The sequence below is a fragment of the Scyliorhinus canicula genome, chromosome 20, assembly GCF_902713615.1.
Source record: "Scyliorhinus canicula chromosome 20, sScyCan1.1, whole genome shotgun sequence".
In the NCBI taxonomy this organism is placed as follows: domain Eukaryota; kingdom Metazoa; phylum Chordata; class Chondrichthyes; order Carcharhiniformes; family Scyliorhinidae; genus Scyliorhinus; species Scyliorhinus canicula.
In genome coordinates, this window is record NC_052165.1 from 74102003 (window position 1) to 74119002 (window position 17000).

Sequence of the window (17000 nt, forward strand, 5' to 3'; positions counted from 1 at the left end):
GCACGGTTCGATTCCCGTACCAGCCTCCCCGAACAGGCGCCGGAATGTGACGACTAGGAGCTTTTCACAGTAACTTCATTGAAGCCTACTTGTGACAACAAGCGATTTTCATTTCATTTTCATTTCAGCTGCAGATTCAAATATAGTAAACGCGTCATCAGAAATATCCAAGTGCTGGGACGTTAGGATCATTCATGGAAAACATATTTTTCACTGAAGCCGCCGGAAATGTCAGCAAGAGCTGGCCCTTGAGGGGAACCGATGGTGTCGCCATCTATTTGGGTATTCATGGTGTCAGCAAGACTTCTGGTGGCGGCGATGATCGAGTGAGCCGCACATTCGGCGGGCACTCACTCCGGCGGGGCTTTAGGGGCTGATTCTCCACGATAGCGGGACTGCGGAGCGGCAAGGCGGCCTCCGCGGAAGTGCGGGGGAAGCGTGCTGCAGTGCATGGAACAGCGGGAGTCCAGGAGGCAGAGGAAGAGAGAGAGAAAGGGACAGAGGCAAGGAGCAGGGGAAGCTGACCTGGAACCTGAGATGGCGGACACACGGACCTCAGTCTCAGCAATCCAGCAAGCGCTGGATAACATGCTACAAGTGATGAAAAGCAGTTTTGAGTCGCTGAAGCAGGACAACTTGGACCCACTTCAGAAGGCAGTGGATCAGCTGAATCAGAGGCTTGATGGTCAAGATGTAAAAATTAAGGAGCTGGGAGAGGCGGTGGAGGAGATGCGCGGATGCGCAGACGATTGCGGCGTTAGAAGTCGACGGGCTGAAGGAGCGGCAAAGAAGACAGCGAGACAGAGTGGAGGAGTTGGAGAATAGAGCCCGCAGGAATAATCTGAGGATCATCGTCCTCCCGGAGGGGGCTGAGGGAGCTGATGCTGCAGCGTTTGCGGCAGACATGTTGATGCAGCTGATGGGGGCTGAAGCCTTTCCGCGACCGCCGGAGCTGGAGGGGGCATACAGAGTGCAGGCGAGACAGGGGGGACGCCCCTCCCCCCCCCCACCCTCCCCTCCCCCCCCCCCCCCCCCTGTCCGATGGTGATCAGGTTCCACAGGTTCATGGACAAGGAGCGGGTGCTGCGGTGGGTGAAGAGCGCCAGGAGCAGCACCTGGAACAACAGTGTTCTCGGTATATACCATGGTGTCAGTAAAGCTGAATTCACCTGCCCGAGCTGCTATGTTCAATACCTGCAGTTTCCGTCAATGGCGGCAAATCTAGATTGCCACGATATCATGATGCGGCGCAAACGTTTATGGCAAATTTGAGCAGCACATTCATGATTAGGTTCGCAATTCTTTAGAAACACATGGCTTCAGTACTGTTATTGATTATGCAAGTCTTCATGAAAGTGAAGGAATCCTTCAACATTTATGTGGAAGTTTCACTCAAAACTGGTGGTGGCAACGGACCTCATTCAACCATTCGTCCAATTCACTGTTGCACCTAAGCAGTCAGAGATAAGATTTATTTATTTATTTTTTATAAATTTAGAGTACCCAATTAATTTTTTTCCATTTAAGGGGGAAATTACCGTGTTCAATCCACCTAGCCTGCACATCTTTGGGTTGTGGGGGTGAAACCCACGCAAACACGGGGAGAACGTGCAACCTCCACACGGACAGTGACCCAGAGCCGGGATTGAACCTGGGACCTCGGCGCCGTGAGGCAGCAGGGCTAACCCACTGCGCCACCGTGCTGCCCTAGCAGTCAGAGATAAGATAGGATCAAATGGGATGTTCCTTTCTCGTGCCTTGGGCAGCAGGTATGTACAAGGACAAAATGAATCACGAGAATTAATCCCATCATGCCCGTACAAGGACTTTTATTGCCCTTCTGCAAGTCTAACAAACGTTTTTGTAACTTACTTTCCAGTTTTAATTTTTCTCCTCAATATAGTTTTAAAATGGCGTCCTGCAGCTTCACAGTCGCACACTGTCGGGTCCGATAACCTCCTGGCTACCTGCCCGCAACTAGCTGACCCATGTGCCATTCACGTGTTTGGGGAGGGGGGGAAACAAATGGGGTGTGCATCGGTAGGGACTGGGGAGAAACAGGGGATTGCCGAGTCTTCTGGTACTGTATACGTGAAGAGCTTGGCTGAAGGCTTCATCTGTGGCTAGTTTTTATCTTTTTACCCCTGTTCAGAAGAACTCCACTTTCCTCATAAAGCCCAGCCCTGGGTTGGGAGGAGAACGGCTCCACAATTAGGCGAGTTGCTTACCTTGTGGGTTAAGTCTATTTTATTTTAAGCTGCATTGGGTGTAGCAGTATCCACAATAAAACTGCTGTCTTTATGCCTGTCGCAGTCCAGTATATGGTGAATGTTCAGGCAATTTAACATTTTGAACAAAAATACATCAACGGTGGCAGTGTTAGCTCCAGGCGGTTCTGAAGCTGAAGTCATAAGAAACTACAAGCCGCCCAGAAAAGAGAGATTGATACATACATATTATGTAATTGTATTGTTTTTTCTTTCAACTGTATCTGATCTTTGTGGCGTGCATGAGGTGTGATGAATGTGAGAATGTCAGATATATTGTATTACATGTATTTGGTTTATTGAGGGTTAAAAGCCTGGGGGTAGTATGACTGCTGCAGTAATCCTTTTTAAAAAGGCCTATTTTAAAAGAAAGGCACTTTGGCTAAGGGATAATTAAAGCATCGTAAAAGTTGGGCAAACTGAATTTTGTTTATATGAAGGTTCCCTGGAGAGTAGATAATTAGAAACATTGTGCTTGATATAGTTAATGGGATGAGCCAGGGGTTGAAGCTGTCAGGTATTGAGTTTCAGTTTTAAGTTTTAGTTCAGTTAAAGATTTGACTCTGGACAGATCAGCACCTTTTCTCAAAACAGTTTAGTTGTGAAGATTTTTCCCGTGACCAGAACAGCAGTTTCTGGTAGATTAAACAGTTGTTGACTCGGGCAAGAATCCTGAAGGATCTTTTTTTCTCAAAGAGGTTTAAAGGCACCTCTTTACAACAAGTATTCCTGGTTTGGATGACTGTATTTAACACCTGAAATGGGTTTTGCTTGAGTGAAGAAATAAGGTAGCAGTTAGGAGATATTGTTTCATGATTTTGTTAAGCATTGTTTAACTGGTTCTTATAAGTTATTTTCTTTATGAGGTTAAAGTTAGTAATACTGCACATTCTCCCCGTGTCTGCGTGGGTTTCGCCCCCACAACCCAAAAACGTGCAAGCTAGGTGGATTGGCCACGCTAAATTGCCCCTTAATTGGAAAAATGATTGGGTACACTAAATTTATTTTTTTTGTTAAAAGTTAGTAATACTGTGTTAGTAACAAAGTTTGTTTCAAGATACTATATCCTTATTTGTGTATGAAATCACTCCTGGAGTGAAATATCTTTTCCTCGCAGTCTTTCAAATTAAAATATTGAGATTTGTGCCTGGTATCTGAGCAACTGTGAGAGTCCATTCCAGGATCATAATAGAGGTGATTGAGTGAGAACACGGGGAGAACATGCAGACTCCACACAGACAGTGACCCAGCGGGGAATCAAACCTGGGACCCTGGCGCTGTGAAGCCACAGTGCTAGTCACTGTGCTACCGTGCTGTGAGAAGTCGTGTTGCATTTTAAACCTTCGAGGCAAGTATGGGATAATAAATAACCTTATTTATTTTTAAACTCATAAAAAAAACTTGCTGCTGCAATTATTTAATGTGGGACAATCACTCTGGGGGTAGGTAAAAACACACAGCTCATATACAAAACACTGCGATCATTGGCAGCAAGGAAATACATAAAATTCTGTCTTTGACAGGGAAAAATGAATGTTATTTCATGTCAGTTGAAATCCTTAGTAGGAAGTTAAAAATTTATTCTACTAATCTCACATTCAAAGCAACAATGTCAAGGTGGCCTCAAGGGAACCTCAGTGTGATGTTCCTATACATGTGTAACACTGAATGCAGATATGAAAATCAATTGTATCGGCTGCTTCCTAGCCAAGGGTCATGAGCTGGAGCAGCTCGGATGGGAGTAATGGATGGGTGAGTACATAAAACAACAATTTATTATCAAGTACTTTAGAAACAATCTTTTATCTATAAAAAGTAAAGTTTAATGACAGTGCTGCCTCGTTGTTTGTTTTCTTGCTAGCATCGGAGGTCACTTAATTTTCAAATGTTAATTGGGGGGTCACATTAGAAAATTGTTTGGGACGCACCTGTGCAGTGAGTTGTAATTGGAGCACCAAAACTTGGCTAAGATGAGGGCTCCACATAACATAAAAACAAAGGAACAGACGTAGGCCATTCTGCCCCTCAACTCCATTTACATGCCCTGGTTCCAGATCCCTTGTTTTCCTTACCTACAAAGATCAAGCCCAGTTTCAAAAGTTCCAATTGATCAAGCACTTTGTGACAGGTGAGGGGGAAGAAAGTTCTAACATATTTGTCACTGGCATAACTTAATTGTGAAGGACTCCTTTCTGATTTCCAGTGAAGATATGGGTGCAATTAAGACCTGCAGACAGTAGATGATTCTAAGGCAAGCTCAAATTTCAGGTCACTTTTCCATTGGGGGAGCAGGGGAACCTTACTCAAGGGTCTTCAGACAAATCTATATTTTTTATTCATTTAAGGATGCGGGCTTGGGTTGGCTAGGCCAACATTTATAACCCGTTCCAAATTGTCCACAAAAAGGTGGTGGTGAGCTGCCTTCTTGAACCACTGCAGTCAGTGTGGTGTAGGTACAACCACCATGCTGTTAGCAAGAAAATTCCAATGGTACCAAAGTAATGATGATATATTTCCAAGTCAGGATGATGAGTGGCTTGGAGGGGACACTCCAGGTGTTGGTGTTCCTCGGCTACCATTGTCCTTCCAGATGGTGGTAGTCGTGGGCATGAAGGTGCTGCCTAAGGAGCCTTGGTGAGTTCCTGCAGTCCACCTTGTAGATGGTACACACGGCTGCCACTGTACATTAGTGGCAGAGGGGGTGAATGTTTGTGCCATTGAATGTCAAGGGGCAATAGTTAGATCCTCTCTTGTTGGAGTTAGCTATCGCCTGGTACTTCTGTGGCTCAAATGTTACCACTTGTCAGCCCAAGCTTGGATATTGACCAGGTCTTGTTGCATTTGGACATGGACTGCTTCAGTCTGAGGAGTCGCAAATGGTGTTCTACATTGTGCAGTCATCCGCAAAGTCCATGAACAAAAAAAAAAAGCCTCCTCTGCCAGCAAGTTGTTTAATCGTCCACTCCAATTCGCGGCTGGATGTAGCAGGACTGCAGAACATAGATCTGATCCATTAGTTGTGGGATTGCTTAGCCGCTTGCTGCTATGCTGTTTAGTAAGTAAGTGGTCCTGTGTTGTAGTTCTTGGCATGCTCTCCTACACTCTTCATTGAATCAGGGATGATCCCCCGGTTGGTGGTAATGGTAGTGTGGGATATGCCAGGCAATGAGGTTACAGATTGTGGTTAAGGACAATTAGGTGTTGCTAATGGCCCACAGTGTCTGATGGTTACTCAGTCTTGGGTTGCTAGATCTGTTCGAAATCTACCTCATTTAGCACGGTGGTAGTGCCACACAACGCGATGGAGAGTATCCTCAATGTGAAGACTGGACTTTGTTTCCACAAGTACTGTGTGGTGGGCACTTCTACCGATACTATCATGGACAGATACATCTGCAGCAGGCAGGTTGGTGAGGATGAGGTCAAGTAGGTTTTTCCCTCTTGTTGGTTCCCTCACCACCTGCTGCAGTCCCAGCCTAGCAGCTATGCCCTTTAGGACCTGGCCAGCTCAATCTGTGGTGGTACTACCGAGCCACTCTTGATGATGGACATTGAAATACCCCACCCGGAGCATATTCTGCACCCTTGCCACCCTCAGCACTTCCTCCAAGTTGTGCCGCCACCTCTGCTGGGTCTGTCCGGATGGTGGAAAGTCATACTCAGGGATGGTGGTAGTGGTGTCTGGGATGTTATATGTCAGGTATGATTCCATCAGTATGTACCTTGCCTTGTCTGCGAGTCAGTTCTCCCAATTTTGGCAAGATGTTAGTGAGGAGGACTTTGCCGGGTGGGCGGAGCTTGGTGTGGTGTTGTTGTTCCCGGTGCCTAGGTTAATGCCGGGTGGTCCATTCCCTTTTTGTACACTTTGTAGCGGTTGGAAACAACGGAGTAGCTTGTTCGGCCATTTCAGGGGGCATTTAAGAATCAAACGCATTGCTGTGGGTCTGGGGTAAGGACGGAAGCTTCATTCCCTAAGAGATTTCAGGGTCATCGTTAAATCCAGATGTTTTACTGAATTCATACTCCAGCACCCGCTGTGGTGGGATTCGAACCCGGGTCTCCTAGGCCTCTTGATAACTTGTCCAGTGGCAATACGACTACGCCTCCTCTTGACACAGAGAAGCTGGCAGAGGGTGGGGAAGGGGCGGGGAAATGAGAAATGCAGAGAGGATGGGGCGAAAGAGATCATGGTCTCACGGAGAGGGTGGGGGGGGGGGGGGGGGGGGGGAGATCAAATGGCCATTTTGAAAGTTCTATTATGTCGAGATACGTGACAATTTTACTGCAAAATCCTGCAGCATCGGTCTCTCATCTAAACTGGAAGTAGCCTCCCTGGGGGAAAGCTCTCTTCGCAGCAGCTTATTCCAGTCTCAATCTTCAGAAGGAGGTCAAAAATTAATTGCTGAAAATTCCACCCCCCCCTTTATGGTCTGTCTAAGCCTCTACCACACCCCCTCTCTTACACAGCTAGTCACAGCTCCTCAGGGTCACCTTGTACACGGGATGTTTTTTTATATCGTCTCTCTGAAGGTGAACCTATTTCATGCACAAACTTCACACTACAGTGCACTCAGCAAGCAATTTGAAGTTGCAGGACTTAACTCCTGAAAGTCTTCTCTCAGTCAGCTGCTTCACAGAGCTCAGTCCGTACAGTTTCAGGCTCCAATCTGGGTTCACCTGAATCGTCGAAGCTCGTCGATATTACATTGCAAATCTCCGAGTGAGTCTCTCGCAAAACAATTGATGGTTAACTCAGCGGCCAGTTCCCTGCGGGTCCTGAGGCAGATTCCAACCAATCTGCTCGGTTCCAATCTCGTACAAAACAGCAAAGGGGGAAGAAAGAAGGGAAAAGAGCCCAGGAGATCTGGTGGTCACAGGATTCACACTCGGATTGAAGAACTGAAGATGGAAGCGCATGCATGTTTCATATTAATGTGACAAATCTGTTACCCGGGCATTTTAGCAAACAATTTGAGGAAGTGTTGCGGCAGCTCATGTAGTGGGAATGACATATCAGCCCGGGCTCTGATACACACGTGCTTCGGCGTCAAGGTAGTCAAAGGCTTAGGACTCGAGGACAAAATGTAGGCTTACCTCTGATGCGATACTGAGGGAGTGCTGCATTGTTGGAGTTGTTCCGGTGAGACAGAAACCTAAATCTCTCTCAGTTGGCTAAAAGAGATTTTGCCGCTCTACTTCAAAAAGCAGCAATGGTTTTCTAAACCGTCGCTTCATTCCACCCCCCCAACCCCTCCATGTCCCTAATTCACCCTCCTTCCCCATATGGGCAGCACAGTGGCACCGTGGTTTGCACTGTTGCTTCACAGCACCAGGGTCCCAGGTTCGATTCCCGGCTTGGGTCACTGTCTGCACTCTCTCCCCATGTCTGCGTTGGTTTCCTCCGGGCGCTCCGGTTTCCTCCCACAAGTCCCAAAAGATGTGCTGTTAGATAATTTGGACTTTCTGAATTCTCCCTCAGTGTATCCGAACAGGTGCCGGAATGTGGCGACTAGGGGATTCTCACAGTAACTTCATTGCAGTGTTAATGTAAGCCTACTTGTGACAATAATAAAGATTATAATTGCACCCCATACCCCACTAATTCCCCACATCCAATTCCCCCTCCCCACTGGTTTCCAGGACCAATTTTTATTCCTCAGTTAACCAACACTCCACAAGACCATTAGATGTAGGAGCAGAATTTGACCATTCGGCCCATCGAATCTCCTCCTTTATTTGATCATGGTTGATATGTTTCTCATCCCCATTCTCCTGCCTTCTCCCGAGAACCACTGATCCCCTTATTAATCAAGAACCTATCTATCTCTGTCTTAAAGACACGCAGTTACTTGACCTTCACAGCCTTCTGCGGCAATGAGTTCCACAGATTCACCACCCTCTGGCTGAAGAAATTCTTCCTCATCTCAGTTTTAAAGGATCCTCCCTTTAGTCTGAGGCTGTGTCCTCAATTTCTAATCACTCCCAAGTAGAAACATCTTCATCATATTCACTCTATCCAGGCCTCACAGTATCCTGTAAGTTTCTACGAGATTCCCCCCCTCATCCTTCTGAACTCCATAGTAGAAAGCCAGAGTCCTCAACCATTCTTATATGACAAGCCCTTCTTCATGGTATCATTCTTGTGAACCACCTGTTGACCCCTCCAGCACATCCTTCCTTAGATACGGGGCCCAAAACTGCTCACGGTATTCCAAACGGGGTCTGACCAGAGCCTTATACAGCCTCAACAGTACATCCCTGCTGTTGTAATCTAGTCCTTTTGAAATGCATGCTAACATCTCCATCTCATTCAAAAACTGCCCGAGGCCCAGAATAAAAGTTCAAAAATCAATGTGCAACCTCCACCCAGATGTCGACCCCGGAAGTCCTCTGCATGTTAACCTGAAGAGAATCCTGAACCACGAATCCTAAAGTCCCTTTGTGTTTCAGTCTCCGAAGCCTTTCGCGGCCTGTCCCAAGCTCTCCCCACCTCCTCAACATATCTTTGTGTCATCTGCAAACTCAGCAAGAATGGCCTCAGTTCCTTCTTCTAGATCGTCAGTGTACATCATAGAACATACATACAGTGCAGGAGGCCATTCGGCCCATCGAGTCTGCACCAACCCACTTAAGCCCTCACTTCCACCCTATCCCCCTAACCTTTTTTGACACTAAGGGCAATTTATCATGGCCAATGCACCTAACCTACACGTCTTGTGGGAGGAAACCGGAGCACCATGAGGAAACCCAGGCAGACACGGGGAGAACGTGCAGACTCTGCACAGATAGTAACCAAGCAGGGACTCGAACCTGGGACCCTGTCGCTGTGAAGCCACAGTGCTAACCACTATGCTACCATGCTGCCCACCGTGAACATCTGTGACCCCAACACCGACGCCTGCGGAACACCACTAGTCACCGGCTGCCATCCTGAAAAAAAACCCTTTATCCCCACTCTCTGCCTTCTGTCAGTCAGCCAATCCTCTATCCATGCCAGGATCTTACCCTTAACACCATGGGCTCTTCCCCTATTTAGCAATCTCCTGAACGACATCTTGTCAAAGGCCTCTGGAAATCCAAATAGATCACATCCACTGGCTCTCCTTTGTCTAACATCCTCATTATCTACTCAAAAAACTCTAGCAGAGTTGTCAGACATGACCTTCCCTTGACGAAGCTGTGCTGACTCAGCCCTATTTTATCATGCACTTCCAAGTCCCTCCCGATCTCATCCTCAATAACGGTCTCTAAAATCTTACCAACGACCAGTCAGGCTAACCAGCCTATAATTTCCCGTCTTCTGCCTCCCTCCCTTCCGAAACAGGAGTGTTACATTTGCCATTTTGCAGTCCTCTGGAACCCTCTCTGACTCCAGTGATTCCTGAAAGATCACCACCACCAATGCCTCCACAATTTCCTCAGCTACTTCAGAGTGTCTGGGTGGGTTTCTTCCACAGTCCAAAAATCTGCAGGTTACGTGGATTGGCTATGCTAAACTGCTCCTAATGGGGTTGCAGGAGTAGGGTGCCCCTTCAGAAGGCCGGTGCAGACTGGATGGGCCAAATGGCCTCCTTTTGCACTCTATGATTCTATGAAAGGAGCCTGGGGTGTGGTCCATCCGGTCCGGGTGATTTATCCACCTTCAGACCTTTCAGCTTCCCCAGCACCTTCTCCTTAGTGATGGCCACTACACTCACCGCTGCCCCCCCCCCCCCCCCCCCCTCCAAAGTTGTGATATGCCACTGGTGTCTTCCACCGTGAAGATTGATGCAAAGTACCTATTCAGTTCCCATTACTACTTCCCCATCCTCATTTCCAGTGCTCCAATGTCCATTCCTGCCTCTCTCTTTTCGTTTATACATCAAAAAAAAAACTCTTGCAATTCTCTTCTATATTACATTCAGCTTACATTCATATTTTATCTTCTCCCTCCTTATTGCTGGTTTAGTGGTCCTCTGCTTGCTTTTAAAGGCTCCCCAATCCTCTGGCTTCCTGGGACAGAGAATCCAGCCCATTAAATTTAATGGCAGTGAGTCTATCTCACCTTCCATGTTGTGGGGAGTCTTGGTTATCAGTGGGGGGGGGGAGGGGAGATGATTTTCTACAAAGTGCAGATAGAAAGGACAGCGAGGGTGAAGTGACAGAGGCTGGTGGCCTCCATCCTCGCGGTGGTCCTACCCTTTCCCTTGTGTGTAGGACAAAGCTGCAGGCGCTATTTGAATTGCTATCAACAGGTAAGGCGTTGAACCAGCTGCGGCAGTCAAGGAGGGCATTTTAGGAACACTGGGAGAAGACCAGTTGCCTTTCAGCTCATCAGCTGAGGCAGCAGGCTGCTCCCTGGGAGATTATGCAAATAAGGGACTCGGGTGGCAGTTTGGGTACTGCCTTCACAGGGACCTTTGTGCTAGGGAGACCCCTGTCCCCAACAGGGACCTCTGTGATTAGGACCACTCCCACAGGGACCTCTGTGATAGGGAGACCTCCCGACAGGGACCTCTGTGATAGGGAGACCCCCCCCCCCCAGGGACTATTTTGGGGGGACCCCCCAGCACTTTCTGTGATAGGGAGACCCACCCCCATACCAAGGGACCGCTGTGATAGGGAGACTCCTCCCCCACTCCACAGGAACCTCTGTGATCGGGAGACCATCCCACAGGGACCTCTGGGAAAGGGGCCTCCCCTCACAGGGATCGCTGTAATAGGGGGATCGCCCAGTTCAAGAGCGGGCGTGAATCGATCGTCCCCCACCACCTTCCCAAATATCTTCGAAAAGTAATGTGTGGCCGTTGGGCCCACCAATCCCATTGGCAAACCCGATTCTGAAATTCTGCCTGCTGGAACAATTCTCCAGATCGTCCACTTTGGCCCTCAGTGCTTCATGCACACCGCCCATTGGTGACACCTCAGCTGCCAGAGGGGCAATCTGGTCGCTGTGCCTGGAGAAAATCACCTCCATGCTCTGTATCGCAGCGCCATGCGCTTTTACCGTCTCATTGGTCTTCTCCAACACCGACCAAATGGGAGCCAGGGCCTCGACTTACTGACACAATCCGCCATTGCTTCTCAAATTCCACCGCCAAAAGCATCTTGAGCGTTAGTGGAGTGGGCGGAGTCCCAGCAGTAGCCTCCGCCATTTTCTCTACCAAAGAGCCCCATGACGCCTCCGATTCAGTCAACCAATTTCTTTCTTCGACTTTCTCTGCCCTGCTCCTTCTGGGCATTTCCCTTATGTGGGCCCCTTATACCATCCATCAGCTGGCATTTTAAGCAAATGCACCCCCAGAAACTGGGCGAAAAGGCCTAAAAATACAGATCCCTAGCGGGCGCCACCTCGTGTGCGCCGTTCCCTAAATACCACCACCCAAATTCCACACAGAATTTATCAAACATTTATCACCTCAATCTACACATCCATCCGAATTATTCATCTTGTCTTTGCAACTGAAAAAAATTCCTGCCCTCTGTTGTTACTTTCTTGACTTAACCTGCGGTAAAACCCGAGACTATTTTACATTTTGTGCAGCTCGATGGGCGCTGCCACCTTGTAGACTGAGAGCTTGAGCAACAAACTGGTAGAATGACGGAAGAGAGAGGTTATTCACAGTGCATGTGATTCAGCTGCACGTCAAGAGCGTATGCTTAGGCTCCACAGGCAACCCCCCCCCCCCTCATTACTTTATCTCACAATATCACCCTATTCTTTCTCATTTATGTGCTTATCTAAGTTCTCTTAAATGCATCCATGCTGCACGCCTCAACTACTCATGTGACAGTGCGCACTATAGTCTCATCAATCTGAGCAAAAAGATTTTGCCTGAACTGCTTTATTACTGTAGACAAATGCTCAAAGCAGAGGAAGATAGAGAGCGATGGGAAGAAAGAAAGAGAGAGAGAGAGAGAGAGAGAGAGAGAGAGAGAGAGAGAGAGAGAGAGAGAGAGTGAGAGAGAGAGAGAGAGAACGAACGGCTTTGGATTGCTCTAACAAGCAGCTGGCACGGGCACAACGTCTGTGCTGTAAATTTTTATAGGCCTATTAAGGCAGGAATAAACAGAATGTTTGTGCTAAACCCACACTCAAATGCAGCTTCCAAAGATTCAGACAGCTACTTACAGCTTCGGTGTGAACAGGGTGCACGGCGAAGAGAAGAGCCGCCAAGACCGCCAGGCGTCTGTCTCCAAACACGGCCTTGTCACACGTGTAGAGCAGCAGCGACGTCGCAGCACAGTGTAGGCCCAGGTTGACCATGTGGAAATACAACGGAGTCATGCCACCCAGCAAGATATTCAACCTGGAACAAAATAGGGGCGAAGCAAAAGAGACTTATTCCACAGAATCACATTGACTTTCACAGCGCGATAGCAGGCTACTCGGCCCAACTGGTCGATGCTGGTGCTTATGCTCTGCCGCCCTGCTTCAAAGCAGCTGCGGCAATCGCTGCTGCTGTTCCACGTGGGAGCAAGTGCTCCATTTTCACCACTCTCTGGTTAAAGGTTTACTGACCGCTAACTTATTCGGACAGATCCCTCTCATTCTTAATTTTTTGGGGAACGCGAGGAGGTGATTCTGTCCTCAAACTTGTTCCATTATTCAATCACGTCATAACTGATCTGCATTGCAACTGCACTTAAAATCACAGCTAGCGGATACCTATCACTCTCAGTTTTTAAAGCTTCACTGCTCTCAGCATTCACAGCCTTCCTCATCTTTAAGCTGCATTCAAATCGTTCACCCTAGCTATTTGGGGTGAGGGGGGGGGGGGGGGGGGGGGGGGAGCAGCATAATTCTACCACTATAAGACTACATTCCTGCTGTTACATATTCAACGTGACCAGAATGACCTCACTCAGTTCTTCATTTCTGGAAAAAGAGAGGTGTCTATCCCTGCTGGTGATCCCGGAGAGAGGAGTCTCTCCCTGCTGGTGATCCCGGAGAGAGGTGTCTATTCCTGCTGGTGATCCCGGAGAGAGGAGTCTCTCCCTGCTGGTGATCCCGGAGAGAGGTGTCTATTCCTGCTGGTGATCCCGGAGAGAGGAGTCTATCCCTGCTGGTGATCCCGGAGAGAGGAGTCTTTCCCTGCTGGTGATCCCGGAGAGAGGAGTCTATCGCTGCTGGTGATCCCGGAGGGAGGAGACGGAGTCTATCCTTGCTGGTGATCCCGGAGGGAGGACTATCACTGCTGGTGATCCCGGCAAGAGGAGTCTATCCCTGCTGGTGATCCGGAGGGAGGAGTCTATCCCTGCTGGTGATCCCAGAGAGAGGAGTCTATCCCTGCTGGTGATCCCGGAGGGAGGAGACGGAGTCTATCCCTGCTGGTGATCCCGGAGGGAGGAGAGGGAGTCTATCCCTGCGTGTGATCCGGAGGGAGGAGAGGGAGACTATCCCTGCTGGTGATCCCGGAGGGAGGAGACAGAGTCTATCCCTGCTGGTGGTCCCGGAGGGAGGAGTCTATCCCTGCTGGTGATCCCGGAGGGAGGAGTCTATCCCTGCTGGTGATCCCGGAGGGAGGAGTCTATCCCTGCTGGTGATCCCGGAGGGAGGAGTCTATCCCTGCTGGTGGTCCCAGAGGGAGGAGTCTGTCCCTGCTGGTGATCCGGAGGGAGGAGTCTATCCCTGCTGGTGGTCCCAGAGGGAGGAGTCTGTCCCTGCTGGTGATCCGGAGGGAGGAGTCTGTCCCTGCTGGTGATCCTGGAGGGAGGAGTCTATCCCTGCTGGTGATCCGGAGGGAGGAGAGGGGGGTCTATCAATGCTCTCTGTATCTCTGGCCAGCTGACAGGACTGCATCATCCAATACCCCAGACATGAGTAAACACCCAGGAGACTGACTGTCGTGGGAAAATCACCCACTGGTTAAAAGCAGCTGCTAAAGCCCCCCTCTATTGCTTTAGTCTCTTGCTGGTCCTTTTGGGTCGCATCAGAAACAGACTCACGGGGACGACATTAATGATTTTCAATAAATCTGTGTGGCCGGGACTGAACACGAGACCATCACAAATTAATTCAATAGCCACGGCTGTGATCTCTCAAACCCCCCCCCCCCCACCATCCCTGCTCTTGATGCAAGTCAGAGCTGCTGGTGCTAATTGGGGAAATGTTCGGGCATAGGTTATTCTGAAGTAAATGTATGAACTGGTTTCCAGCTATGTGAGGGGGAGAAAAAGAGAGTCTGTGTCTGCGTTTTGTGAATAAAGCGATATTAAAGGAAGGCTGACTCCAGATCCCTCCCTAACACAGTGAATGGGAAATGAGTTATAATGGTCTTCACCAACTGGACTCTACGCTCAGAAATTCCCTCCTTAAACTTCGCCACCTCGCGCTCCTCCTTGAAGACCTACCTCTCTGTCCAAACTTTAGATCACCAGTCTTACCAGTCTTAATATCTCCATAACTATCTTGGTGTCACATTTAAACCGAGAACACTCCGGTGGAACATCTTAGAAAATTTCTACTGCATCAAAGGTGCTACATAAACACAGGCTGTTGTGGTTGTTGAAAGATGGACTGTTGTTCAACTAAGTTTTTTTTCCCCAAATAGTAATAGGCACAGAAACGTCAATGGTAGTTGAGATATATTTATTCCAACTCTTGATGTCAACTGGCATTGATCCATTCTGCTCCTGCTGCCAATCCTGGTGTTTGGGAGCAGGCAATTGGGATCATCATCATTCCACAGTGGTTAGCACTGCTGCCTCACAGGGCCAGGGACCCGGGTTCAATTCCAACCTCGGGTAACTATCTGCGTGGAGTTTGCACGTTCTCCCCATGCATGTGTAGGTTTCCTCCGGGTGCTCCGGTTTCCTCACAGTCCAAAGAGATGCAGGTTAGGTAGATTCGCCATGTAAATTCCCTCAGTGTCCAGAGATGTGCTGGGTAGATGGGCTTAGGGGGTTACGGCAATAGGATGGGAGGAGTGGACTGGAGAAGGTGTTCCTTTGGAGCGTGTAGATCCGATGGGCCAAATGGCCTCGTTCTGCAACTGTAAAGGATCCTGAGTTATACCGGGGAGGTTTCAGAGAAATATGACCCACATGATTGCTTTAAACCTCTTGAATTATTAACTAGCTCCAGTTTCCCACAGGTGTGACAACTGAGAGAATCCAAAATACGTTTGGCGAAAATCAAGATTTAAAAAAAAATTAATTGAGGGGAACGGGGCGAGGCCAGCAGTTATTGCCCATCCATAATTGCCCTCGAGAATGTGGTGGCAAGCCATCTTCTTGAACCGCTGCAGACTCAGTGCCGCAGAGTGGAACTTTCGAAACGCAGTGAAGGCAAAGATAGTCTGGTTTATGAGGGCGAGAGATAAAGAAAATCCGTGTTATCTGTAGCTGACGAACAGAAAGTTTTATCTTGCGAGTTGGCACCGTGGCTCCAGCCTGTTCATCGGCGTTTCCTGCCAGACGTTAATTAGCTGGTTTAGTAAAGGCGTTTGACTATTGGGTGCTTGTGTTCTTTTTCCAAAAAATCTGGCATTATTAAAACCATGTGACAGACGCCAGCAATGTAAAACTTAGCTGGAGAATGTGATCAATTGTTTGACATGGAAGCAATTGCTTGTCTTCCAATCTTTGCAAAGTGCCAGCAGACACAGAACCTGGAGCAGATGCCGCAAGACATTCCAAAGCTCCAAGACGACAAATAAATCTGCAAGCTGCATCCTTGGCACCACTGTGCGACTCTACAGCTGTCCCAACGCAATCCAATCACAAACGTTTACTTCACTCAGGCTCGCATGATCCTCTCTGCTGCACCTCAGGACTCTGTCCTTCGTCCAACACCTTGCATTTATATAGCATCTTCCCAATTGGGTCACAGGAGCGTTGTCAGACAAAATCGGAGGGCATTGAGGGATTTGGAAACAAAGATGAGACAGTGGTTAGCACTATGGCTTCATAGCACCAGGGTCCCAGGTTCAATTCCCGGCTGGGGTTCACTGTGCGGAGTCTGCGCCTTCGCCCCGTGTCTGTGTGGGTTTCGTCCGGGTGCTCCCGTTTCCTCCCACAAATCCCGAAAGACATGCTATTAGGTAATTTAGACATTCTTAATTCTACATGTACCCGAACAGGCGCAGGAATGGGGCAACTAGGGGATTTTCACAGTAACTTCATTGCAGTGTTAATGCAAGTCTACTTGTGACAATAAAGATTATTATTATTATATTTCTGGCTCTGTATCAAGGTAACTGCCTGGAACGGCAGCAAGCACGGGGTCAGTTTATTTTGATAGCAAGGGCTGTTGGGGCAAGGCACAAAAGGTCACAGTTTGGAGTCACATATTTGTGCCAAATCTGGATATTGGCTGCCTGCTGTGTATTTTTACCACTGCTGATGTATGTTTGATTCCCCCAGCACTGTCTGTATTACATGCGAGTTGGCATTGTTAATGCTTTTATCATAATAGGGAGATATTAGGAACTTGGGTCCAGAAATGGGGTCCAAGATGTAGCAGGCAATTTAGAGGTTAAACAGACTGAAGGAAAAGACTGCTAGCAACAGAGTTAGAGGGATACGTCCACAGCCTGAGTTACTTGTCCCATTCAGACTTAACATTAGTGGGAATATAGAGGATGCCCCGGTTCAGCCAGGATGATCCAATCAAGATCCATTGTCATTCAGGATACCCTTGTTTGACCAGCCAGTAGCCCATCACAGAGTCTGATGATCTATTTGTGAGTCAAAGAAAGATTAGTTGCATATGAATGGCATAGGTCTGTTCCTTTGCATAAATGGGAGTGG

At 48.3% G+C, this 17000-nt stretch overlaps 1 protein-coding gene across 1 annotated transcript in view; it reads right to left on the minus strand.

Moving 5' to 3' along the window:
* tmtc1 (transmembrane O-mannosyltransferase targeting cadherins 1) overlaps positions 1–12556 on the minus strand; it is a 175121-nt gene extending 162565 nt beyond the window's left edge. Inside the window, exon 1 of the mRNA XM_038780874.1 lies at positions 12379–12556. Within this exon, the coding sequence (XP_038636802.1) occupies positions 12379–12534 (156 nt within the window). The 5' untranslated portion in view covers positions 12535–12556. The remainder of the gene's footprint in view (positions 1–12378) is intronic.
* Positions 12557–17000: the final 4444 nt, after the last annotated feature.